General features: G+C 43.0%; 1 protein-coding gene across 1 annotated transcript in view; it reads left to right on the forward strand.

Moving 5' to 3' along the window:
* The window catches only part of LOC149347247 (uncharacterized), a 30,442-nt gene extending 25,409 nt beyond the window's left edge, over nucleotides 1–5,033 (forward strand). The window contains exons 9-10 of the mRNA XM_089585536.1: nucleotides 3,325–3,457; nucleotides 4,833–5,033. Of these exons, the coding sequence (XP_089441662.1) occupies nucleotides 3,325–3,457; nucleotides 4,833–4,840 (141 nt within the window). The 3' untranslated portion in view covers nucleotides 4,841–5,033. The remainder of the gene's footprint in view (nucleotides 1–3,324; nucleotides 3,458–4,832) is intronic.
* The last annotated feature ends 7,592 nt before the right edge of the window (nucleotides 5,034–12,625 follow it).

The following is a 12,625-nucleotide window of genomic DNA, read 5'->3' on the forward strand; positions in this document are numbered from 1 at the left end:
CATATCAGTTAATAAAATTTCAAAACGCGAGTACCCTTGGCGCTGTGGCTCGACAAAAAATTGGCTTTTTCGACTTGTTACGTGCACTGGAGGGGTTGCTTTTCCGCCATGCTTTCAAAAGCGCATGTATTTTCGCAGGATGCAGCCAAACTTTGTCGAGGCACAGCGGTGAGGGTAACTGCATTTTCGGAATTCTAAAAACTGATATAGCTATTACTAACGACCGGCTACGAATCTCTAATTGCAACTGGTAGCCTAACTCTACCAGTAAAAAGTTAACCAAAAATTAGTTAACTAAGCTTACTACCTAACACGATTCGCCGGTTTTCTGGTGTCCGACAACATTGGTAATGCTTTGTCGCAAAAGCCATATTTTTACCAAATAAAGCCTACTTCTAAAGATTCTTGAAAGTGTTCGCTGAAACACCCGGCATATCCACAATGTTTCATCCAAGACTTTATACAACTTTTAAAAGCAGGCTTTTTGAGTTAATGTGCGATTTTTTCGGCATATCATTGCCAGGGGCGTACTACATCAGAATAGAGCTAAGACGTCCTAACAAGCAGGTTGGTTAACTTATATTGAATACTTAACCTTTTAACCAATACTGTTAGGCTCCTTAATTATTGACAAGCGTGTAGCCCACGGTAAGTAATATGCAATCAGTCTTTAGAATTTTGAAAACGCGGTTACCGTCGGCGCTGTGGCTCGACAAATTTTGGCTAAGTCACGCCAAAATACATGCGATTTCGAGAAGCTTGCAGGCATACAACCTCTCTAGTGCGCGCAACTCCTTGAAACAGCAACGTTTCTTAGACCATAGCGCTGCGGGTAAATGCGTTCTCGAAATTCTAAAAACTGATGTGAACATAACTTACAATGAACTACAGCCTCTCAATAGTTAAGGAGCCTAACAGTAATAGTTAAAAAGGTAACTATTCAATTTTAGTGAGCCAGCCTGCTAGTTAGCACGTCTCGGCTATACTACACCTCTGAAAATGCTGAGCCGAAAAAAGTGCTATTCTGGCTGAAAAAACCTATTTCTAAAAATTCTCTAATCTTAGGTGAAACACCCTTTGTGTCTAGATATGTGTGTGTGCGCGTGTGTTTGTGTGGGAGTGCATGTCTGTGTGTGTGTGCGCGCACACGTCAGTTTGTGTTTGTAAAGCAGACAAGGGTAGGGAAATGAGATGCTGGTTATTTTTTTATACGTCTTTATTTCTGGATTTAGCAGGCCGATACCTTGCGGCTGGTCATTTATATATATATATATATATATATATATATATATATATATATATATATATATATATATATATATATAAGTTTGGGAAGTCACATTGAAAAACTTAACAGATTTATTCAACGTTTCGACCAGGGACTGGTCTTTTTCAAGAATGATCATACAGTGCATGGAAGGGTCTTCTTATAACAGTGAACATGGCACACACAGGGCTTGAAAAAGAAAAATGAGAAAAAATCAAAGCGGAAAGAGGAAGACAGCCGAGAGACGAAACCCAAACGCCAAGATGCGCCATCAAAGGCGCCGCCGTGAAAGAGGGAGGTGGGCCTGGGCGGGCACGCGACTAGTTGGGGGGAAAAAAAAGCCTAGGGGTGGTTAACAAAAGAAGGCAAGTGCCTGCCAATTGTGTGCGTAAGTATCGCCTCTAGCCGCCTCTGTGTGGCCCCGCGCGACTCCAGAAGAAAGCACGAGGACGCACAGGTTGCGGCTGTGCTAAGTGTCTCCACGGGTGGCACGTGTACCCCCAAAACCAGATTAGGTTGCATATGAAGACCATATGGAAAGCTCCATCTTTACAGGAGTAGAAAAAAAGAATAAGTAAAGACAAAAAATGGCACTGCGATGGCCGAAGGAAACAAAACCACATGAGGGTCGCACATGAGAACCACATGGATAGGCTCCTTCTTTACAGGAGTGGAAAAAAACAGTATAAACAAAGACATAAAATGGCACTGCGATGGCCGAAAGGAACAAAAACACACACAAGCAGAGGTGACATGAATACACAGAATACACACAAAATTGTGTCACTTTTGTAGCATTCTTTACCAGATGATATGTGGGGAAATGCGCATTTCCTCACACATATATATACTATATATGCTATATATAAGCGACAACATATTCAGTAATATAATAAATTGATCAACACCACAAAATAAATAAATTACTTAAAAATTCCCTGTGCTCCTTGGTTTCTGTGGCTGTTGGCTTCTCTCATATTTATGACGAGCCCCTCATACCCCTTCCTTTCATTGCTTAATTGCTTAGCGAAGGCCTCGGTTCTGGCAGCCTTGACGCCATAGGAAGCATAAGAGGGTTCTCACACAGCTCCCACCCTCCCCGTTCGGTGACGTTCTACGTCACATCAGCGGTAACTCAGGGCGTGCTACGTCCTGAGGTTTTCCCCTCCCTTGTTCATTTTGTGATCGCCAAGGACCATCTACCACACCCTCTCTCTACCATGGACTCCCAAGGTTAGGTCATTTGCAAACATAAATACCCCCGAAAGCAGAAGTTCTGACAGCCGTCGCCGTAGATCAGCGGTAGAGCACCGGACGCGTAATTTGGAGGTCGCGGGGTTCGGATCCCACCGGCGGCATGTGGTTGTTTTTTCTTCTGCTTTTCTAATCAATTAGCTTTAAGCGGTAACATATTCAGTAATATTATAGATTGATCAACACCACAAAATAAATAAATTAATTAAAAATCCCCTGTGCCGCTTGGTTTCTGTGGCTGTTGGCTTACATATATACATACATATATACAAAGTATACATACATACATATATATATATATATATATATATATATATATATATATATATATATATATATATATATATATATATATATATATGTATACCTTGAGGAAGGACGGTCCTCCGTCCGAAACTGTCGGTATTAAATGAAGATAATTGCAATGTTGTGACCCCTTCTTCTACAAGTATTCCTGGGCCATTGAACGACAATACCTGCTGCAACTATATATATATATATATATATATATATATATATATATATATATATATATATATATATATATATATATATATATATATATACATAAACATGCACCGACATTAACGAATCTCTTTCATGAGTGTGTGTGCATGTGTGCGTCAGGCAGGGCGCGCATCGATAGCCGTGAAACGAGCTGCTTGCTCCTTATTTTCTGTCAATGTATTCCTCCGAAAGGAGCTCAATAGGTGCTGACAGCCTGAAGCAATGGGTGCTCACGTGAATCAAACCACTAAACAAGCAATTTGCTTTTCCCCCCTCCAATCTCTCCCTTATCGCAGTGCCTCCTGACGACGCTGTTGGGCTCCAATCCCGGCAGCCTTCTCAATGGCCTGGCATGCGCCGTCTCCGCACTTTTAGCACCTATTCCTCTCCTCAACATCGGAACGTTCTTCCTCAGAACCCTTTTCAATTGTAAGCATATGCTCCGCGCCAACGGTGATGTTTCTGAGGGCACATATGCCTTCAATGTCTACAATGCCAGATATGCCTTCAAACGAGGGGTCGTCCTACTTTATTGTTGCCTACTTCCATGCGCCAGTACTTTTACTCCTGAATTTGGTTCTAGTTGAATGAAATCGATTTTAGCTCTAATCGGTGTTAATTTAATTTAGCAACACGCCTGTTTCAAATATTGACATTGCGCACGACGGAGCGATCGAACACTCCACGCCGTTAAGAACATACGCGCTGCGTATAGTCACAGAAGAAGGCACACTTCAACCTTTATTAACTGTAGGAACTCGCTACACATATACCGGATGGAAATTGCGGCTCTATCAACTATGAAGAGCATTGCTTCTTAGGCTACTGTTTTCTGAAGTATCCTTGGATTTTACGGTGCCAATAACTAACTGAGGGGGACCAGCCAATAGTGTTTCCAACGTCCAGCGCATGCAACGGCTCGCTAACTGACCAGCAAGGTTCGTTTCTGACAAGCTAAAGTAGGTCGCATCTTCATCTACAGATGGATAAGTGTAAATTACTTTTGTACTCAGTGCAGCACTCCTCTTTACACGTCTTAGAGCTTCCTTCAAAAAAATCCTTGGGGCGGGGGCACGACTACCTTGTTTTATGGCGTTTAATATTTTTAGAGGTCCCTGATCTGACTGAAAACAATGTCTCAATCCTAATAACGACGTAAAAACCAAAAGAGGTTAAACTCCACTTGTGCCCACCGTTTCTAAAAACAGAAAGAGGAAAAAGGATAGCAGGAAAGAGGAAAACACTGAACATACAAATCGCAAAAATAAAGAATAAACACATTAGTGGCGGCAGTCACTACCTGCTACCAGTATTAGTTAACCATAAAGAAAGATACTGCTAAACATGCACACAAAATATGGGGAACTTGACCTGAATACAAGAACAGAAAATATGGGCAAATGCTTCAAGCTCGCGAGTTGCAGAACGTGATGCACGTCGCTGAACATAAAAAAATTTCCCGTAAGTTTTAATTGTTTTAAGCAGCCCACTGATTTCCTGTAACACTTAGAACTAGTGTTGCACGCTCGCAGGAAGCACTTAACAAGTTAGATTTGGCAGCCAATAGGGATAGTAGGTCTGCAGCATAAACATCTTTGGACACCATCTGAACACACACTACAGTTTTGTGCAGATTAGAAATGGGAATATTCCCATTCAGTTACGAGGTGTTTGCTACTGACGGCCAACAGATGACATTATTTGGCGATGCCTAATACAGCTCTGCATGCAAAGGACGTAGACATTTTCCTGAAGCAGACGCTCAAAGAGTGGACCCTAACAATTCTCCTCTTCGCTTTTTCAGGCCCCTAGAGGATCGTTCCTGCCATTCAGAGCGTGCAGTACAGGATGTCATAGTGAGACCTGTGAAGGCAACATTTTAGTAAATTTACTCGCGCTCTAGACTCGCCAACAGTATGCTACTCAAGAAGACTCGGCGGCTTGGTTGAAATCTGGCACTGTTCCTGCAGTGTTTCATTTAATATACAACCATTAAAAGCAAGTGCTTCAACCCCTGACTCTCCTTTTTGCTCCAGTTTCACTATAATTGTCGTAAAATGCACACAGACAAGCACAACGCAAGACGAGACATGTACCTCAACTTCCGATCAAACACTAAAAAAAAGCAAGCAAAAAGCACAGACGCACCCCCATAATTCACCAGGCGTTTCTTGGAAGCCCATCAATAGTTTAAAACAAAATAGGCTTTTCAGGTAAAGACAAGCATTTTCGTGGCATAATAGTACCAGAATTGGCGGGCGTCAGAAAAGAGGGGAATCATGTTAACTAGTAAAGTTTGGTTCATTCGGGTTTAACGTACCAAAGTGACTCAGGCTATGAGGGACAGCGCAGTGAAGAGCTCCGGAAATTTCGCCCACCTGGGGTTCTTTAACGTGTACTGACATAGTACACGGACCTCTAGAATTTCACCTCCATCGAAATTCGGCCGCTGCGGCCGGGGTGGAACCCGCGTCTTTTGAGTCAGCTAGCAGCCGAGCGCCGTAACGACTGAGCCATCCAGAAAAGTGAATAATTATATTCTAATATTTACCTTTTAACTATTAGCGATAGGCGCCAGCTTGGAATTTGAGGTTAGTAGCCGTCATTAATTAGCCAAGCGAGCTTTTAGACTTTTGAAAATGCGATTGGCTTTGCCGGTGAGGCTCAAATAATTTGGGCCATTTCTCACGCCATTCAAAAACCGCGCGCCTGCGAGGAGCGCAACGTGACGCGAGTAAAATCGTGACACTCTCTGACGAGACGCGAAATGGCGAGGAGAGGGAAGCACCGCACTGCGAGCGAGGCAGAGACCACGTGGTAGGTACGTCACGGAGCGTCTCCATTTGTCTGACGTCGCATCTCGCTTACCCCAGGTGTGCGGTTTTTGAATGGCGCGACGAATGGCCCAAATTAATTGAACCACAGCGGCGAAGGGTAATCGCGTTTTCGAAATTCTAAAAACTGATATGGCTATTATTATCGGCAGGCTACGAATCTCAAATTGCAAGTGAGCGCCTAGTTGTAGCAGGCAGTTAAAGAGTTAACTAAGAATGTAGCTAATCACTTTACTAATTAGCACGATTCGCCTGCTCATTGACGCCAGACAAGACTGTTAGTACTATGCCGCAAAAAGCTTCCCTTTACCTCAAAAAGCCCATTTTTAAAAATTAGGCTTCTCTGAAACACCTAGTATATACCCTACAGCAATAGAGCAGCAGCTTGTAAAACCAAAACGCTAACATAAAAATTCCAAAGCCATGCCATTACCCCATTCAGGCATAGTGTGGATATCTAGAAACTTCGGAAAAAAACCACCTAGGCGCAAATGATTTCACGACACAGTCCCTAGAAGCTGGCGCCTGTCCGTTGTCTCCTCGTCTCTTTTTGTGTCGTGAAATAATTTGCGCCTAGGTGGGTTTTTTCCCAAGTTTCAAGATGAATAACCAACTAGCCTGTCAACATGCCTTACAAAGTGTGGATAGTAGCCCAATTTCTTAGGCTAGTGAGATCCAGTCACACGGCCCGCTAATAATAGGCTTTGATTACTTGAAGCGGGTCGCTGCAGAAAATGGTTACAAAGCTACATATCACCCAAAACAGGCGCTTGATACGAAAAACTTTCCTCATATTTATGGGTGTACAGCTGCAACGGAAAAAGATTGGCACAAGTCACTCATGACAGGAGCGCAAAAATTGCGAGACGCGGCGCTATTGTAGCCGTATGCGCAGAAAGCGAGAGTGCCTGGCACATTCCACTTTCCAGAGTGGGGGTGGCCGACAGAAAGCAGCCCATCCGAAAGCAGGCACAGCCACACATTATTTTTCACAGTGCGCCTCCCCTTTTGACAGTGCTTCCCCAGCACATTTTTTAAAGAAAAACGGTGATAAAGATAACTTTGCTCGCCACGCCAGCGCAAAAAAAAAAAAAATAAATAAAACGAGATTATGTGCTTAGCCGCCTTAGCACATAGTTTGGCTGATAACACATGCATCTACAGGCGTTCGCTTAAGATGTTGCATTTCTGATGGGCGAATGTTTATGTGGGTTGCTTTCTGCCGGTCACCCCCGCTTTAGGAAATGGAATGTTCCTCGCACTCTCGCTATCGGTGTACTCGGCAACAATAGCGCCGCGTGTCGCGATTTTTTCGCTCCGGTCACGATTCACTTGTGCCATTCTTTTTCCGTTGCAGCTGTACACAAGACAATGGTAACTGCAGAAAACACTAAGAAGCAAACACAAAAAGGGGAGGTAAGAAAACAATGCCACTTTGCGTAATGGTAGCCTTAGGCAGTATTACCGTACGCAGCATCCGCCATATCTTGGCGTCGATGCAAACTCAAAGGTAAGACTCCAAACAGGAGTAGTCACAGTGTCAAGCTGTTACAAAGAGGAAGCCATGGCTTGGTGCGCAGTTCCCTCGTACTGTGTGCGATCTGCTATCACACGCAGCACTATCCCTCCACAGAAAAGAGGGAATATATCGAAAGCGGCCAGTTGCTTGAAACGCCTGCAAGTGCGTTTCCATGGGCGCTTCATGCAGAGAGTCGGCACTAAGTTTTAGGTGTTGCCTTGGTAATGGGCCCTACTGTGCCTCGCTTTGGATTACCAAATGGCATGTACGCAGCGCTAGTGACGTCATACGAATACTACTGATTTGGTTTATTGGGGTTTCACGTCGCAAAGCGACTCAGGCTATGAGGGACGCCGTAGTGAAGGGCTCCGGAAATTTCGACCACCTGGCGTTCTTTAACATGCAGTCACAATATAAAACCGGTCTTGGCTACCATAGGTGGGTACCTCTCTTCTGACTGAGTTCTAGGGAATAAAACTGCAAAAGTACGGTTAATGTGAGCGCTAGCTTCGTTCTGGCGGAATGCACCGTGCTACTCAAATACGAAGACGCAACGAGGTTAACGCAAACATGCCATGTACTCAATCACTGCATAAATGTACTTTTTATCGCGGTAAATGTGTCGTACATATCAAAACAACACATTTACTATCATGCTAACATATAGCATATGTGTTGCAACTAGTTTACCGAGATATCTGATGCTTCAAATGACTACAGACCATGGCATGTAGTGGAGCAGTACTGTACATTGTGCGACAGCAAAACTTTCGGGCAAGTGTCGTGTAACAGCCATGAGCAGCCGAAATTCAGTTTTGAGCACTCACCGGACACCATACATTCAAATGCTTGATGGTGCGTCTTGAGCTTTCACGAATGTAATATATAACCCGTTTCGCTTGTCATATTCTACTCTGACATGTTCTGATCACGTTCAGCCCACATTCGACGTTTAGGTCCAAGGCATACTCTTAATGGTAAATGTGTCGTGTCGTCACCCTGAAACTTATACGGAATGCCTGAATCAACGCATCTTCCAGTAGGAACCTAGAAAAGCCACGAAATGTGCGCGTGTACAAATTCTGTTTTTGAGTACAGGCTTCCAAGGCACGCATTAGATATGAGCAATTAAGCATTCACAGAAACAAGGAAACAAAATTTTTTTTGTGGTTTTAAAGATCTGTCTACTGTGCTATAGCAGTGATACCAACACTAATTAGCCCCGGAAGGAGTCCAGTGAAATCGAAAGCAAATTACAGGATCATATTTGTGTATTCCTAAGCAGGATGTTCTCATGGCCAGGTTATCAATAGTAAATACGATTAAAATGACTTCCATACCTATTTTCTGAATGCTTGCATTGAGTTACTATCTTATCTTGTTGCAACAAGGCAATTCGATGAAACGACACAGTAGCCATGTGAACACAATGCCTACAGGCCAAAGTTTCTTGGAAGAAACACGCAGTGCCTTCCGAGCAACATACTTTGTTCGTTGCCTGCAATAGATAGATATCATGATAAAGAAGTGAATGTGGGCACCTCAAGAAATAAAGGATAAAATTCTCATCCTTGCATGCGGATTGTAATGATATGGCACCTTCAAAGTAAACTAGTAGCATGTAGATGTATAGTATTTTGCTACACAATCTAATAATGGTACGCTAATATGCAGTTGTGTCAAAAAGCTTGTCACCTTTGTCCAATACGGTACACGTCTCCCACTTTCTTCAAGTGGAGAGAGGTACACAAAATGATGCACCTACGTGCCGCATTTTTGCTTGCGTAACACTACAGAGCTATCAAACAAGCTATTCAGTGTTTTTATGGTTCTCTAGTGGTGCTCTGAATTTTTAATTATGAAGATAAAAACAATAAAAGCAATAGAAAGAGCAGTATATACAGAAATATATATATATATATATATATATATATATATATATATAGCGCCGCATGCACAAGCTTCATAGACAATGCTTAAAATGAAACTACGTCTTCACTGCTCCTTCCGGCCGCTTTATCGTACTTGTCAAGCTGATGAACGGCATTGGACACTTTCGGGTGCACTGACGGGGTGTTCAAAGACAAATGCCTGCTGCCTTCGTCCAGGTTGACACCCACGAGTTGCATAAAAAGAGCGGTATCATTTAGAACCTAGAAAGTTATTTTCGGGCTCCCTACCTAGCTAGTGTGGAGGTTTGGAATAAGTGAAATTCCTAGCATTCAGTTGTTGTTGCAGCCATATTCTCAGTGACAATAAAGACTCGTATTAACATCATCTACATGATAGTTACAGTAAATATTTACGTAAGACAAAGCATCACAAAGCATCAGACGCACTCACAGCAACACCCATCGTGACAGTATGAAAACCACTGCATCCCCCATACCAAGCCAGCCGCAATTTGCGCCAGTCATTCCATTTGCTCTCTGCATTTTGATGTGGGGACTTCGCTTCTTCTCGGAGAACAATATTTATAGCAGTCTTGTAGTCCCCTAAGGCTCGATAGTACGGCCACTTTTACTGCTACTTTACAATAAAGACATCTCCAATATGGCTAAAACGGACCACGTGCAACATGTAGATGACACTAATGTCCTTTTCTCTAGGTCTGATCTTCCAAATATAAAACAAAACAGTGAATTACTGCATAATGCTTTTCTGAATGTCTATCATGCAAAAAGTTATAAACAAATAGAAAGGAAACTAAATATGCGGTTTTTTGGTCAAGTAATGCACTGGTTGATCGCATTTCGACTTTTACTATCCCGATGGAACAATTAAATAGATATCATGCGGTAAATGTTTGGGTTTGCATTTTAATAAATTTTTATTATAGAACGAGCAGGTAGACAGCTTAAAACTAAAAGTTAGCGAAGGTAATTAGCACTTTGTGAGAGATTCGAAATCGAATTCCGCAGATATTTTTATTAACACATATCAATCGCAGAATACAGCCCTATTAAAATCTTTGCATTTTAATATTGCGAGCAACGGCTTCTAAAAATATCAAGCCACTAAAATAAAAGCTATGGCTTCCAAAAATATCAAACCACTAAAATAAAAGCTATCAAAGCTAGAGAAGGTTTATATTTCAGGGAAACAACCAGAAAGTTTTTGAAATGTATGCCGTGTCTTATGTTGATCAGTTACTTGCATATACTTGCAAAGAAAGGAGAAAAATCACGCTTTGATTCACACAAAAATTGCATTTTTAGGAAAGTAAATTGCGCAGTAACTGTCTCTCATCTCGGTGGGCACCGGAACCACACCGTAAGAGAAGGAAAGTAGGAGTGAAAGAAAGAGAAAAAAAGGTGCCGTAGTGGAGGGCTCCGGAATAATTTCGACCACGTGGGGTTCTTTAACGTGCGCTGACATCGCACAGCACACGGGTGCCTTTGCGTTTCACCTCCATTGAAATGTGGCCGCCAAGGGCAAGCTTGAACCCGAGGGGTGCGACTTAGTAGCCGAGCCAAGTATGAGCGTAATTTATCCCAGTCAGTGAGAAGCTGCGAACGATGGTTGAAAATTCTGGAATCATAAGCAATAATAGTGGAGACTGGAAGGTGGTCACTCCCAAGGCTGTCTTGGAGCACCGTGTGGGATTTAACGATTATCTTCGGTGTGGTGTCGCGGGTGACACTTGTGCCAGTGCGAGTGGGTACGGTGGGATTTGTGATCAGGCTAAGGTTGTAATCAGCCATTGCCTCAGCCATTACTCTGTCGTGGGTCCCTGGGCATGCCTCGATGCCCGGTAATGAGCGCGTTCATGCGCTGGCCCGAGAACTCTCCTCCCGGACCCCGGATGATCAGGCACCCAACCCTGCACAAGAAGCTCCATCGGTCCTCTCTACATATCATCAAATCACCACATTTTACAAATTCAGCCGCATGACACTGCCACCACCCCACAGTACCTTGTCGTCCTTATACAGCGCCACAAGGCGACAATTACAGACAGGCTGCTTTATTTCACCCCACCGTCTGTCATGCTTCCACCCCACCTTTCCTCCTGATTGTAACACCTCTGGCGTGCCCAGATCCTCACTTTTCCACTACCTTTGGGAATGTCCTTCCCCAAAGGCAGTACCCCCATCCCACTCATTCTTCCTGGGAGGGTGCTTTACGGACCGCTCAGCCCAACGGCCAGAAATAGCTGGTGAATCGGACTTTACGTGAACCACAAGCCTGTGGACTCCTCGATCAGTAGGGGACCACCCTGGAAGATGTTTTTTTTTTGTTTGTAATAAAGTTGTTTCCTTCCTTCCTTAGTAGCCGAGCACTCCAACCACTAAGCCAACGGAGCGGGTGTGTTTGGGACAACCTTACTTGAAAAAAACACGATCCTCTTCTTTTAGAATAACTAATTACGGGATGTCACGGCATAGAATATATGGTCGGCGATGTCTTAAATACCTAGCATCTGTACATTAAATGAAAATAAATTAGCGATGCAATGCATGTAACGTGATGGGTGTCGCTCTAAAGACAGAGGCAACCACATGGTAGCAGGAACAAGATGAACGAGCAGGGTTTTTTAGCACGCCTTTTTATATTCAATGGTGGCAGGGCAGTAGCAGTGCCAAGCGTACAGTGTGCGGTAGCACTATCACAACATGATAAGACAGTCCATACGTTGTCAGGATAAGGCAGACAGCGCACGCCCGTTACAATGCAGACTTCCACTATTAGAATGATTAGGAAAAATTCAATAAAATATTTAGTAAAACAATGTGCCTCTTCTTCACGTTTCTTGCTGGATATCTCTGTTTAGTATTGTGACATTTACTTGATAACGCATTCCATCCCTTTCCGTTACAGATCTATTGTTCTAGTTTGTGTACCATGTGTCCTTTCTTATAATGATTTGTTTTTAGTGCTGTATTTTACTTCCTGCATTAGAAGTCTCTTTGTTTTGAGAGCATCCTCTTTCTCTTTGCAACAAAAGATGGTACTATTCCGGAATGGTGTTCCTTCTCAGGTACCATGTACCTTTTGTCTCTGACATTCTAGGTTTTTGTGCATGAAAAACTAAGAATAAATAACTGAATTGAAATGCTTTATACAGTCAGTTTCTGCCACCAGAGCTGCACCCAGCACATAAGCCACAACTGTTTTACTACAATATGACCTGTAAAGGCAGAAAACTTAGTTTACTGTTCGGCCAGGTGCTTGCAAGCTCAAGCATAATGTTAACTGAGCCATAGCCACAGAAATACTATCTCACCGAACTTGCAATGCATT

The sequence above is a fragment of the Amblyomma mixtum genome, chromosome 4 (assembly GCF_055824585.1).
Source record: "Amblyomma mixtum isolate Tamu chromosome 4, ASM5582458v1, whole genome shotgun sequence".
Lineage (NCBI taxonomy): Eukaryota > Metazoa > Arthropoda > Arachnida > Ixodida > Ixodidae > Amblyomma > Amblyomma mixtum.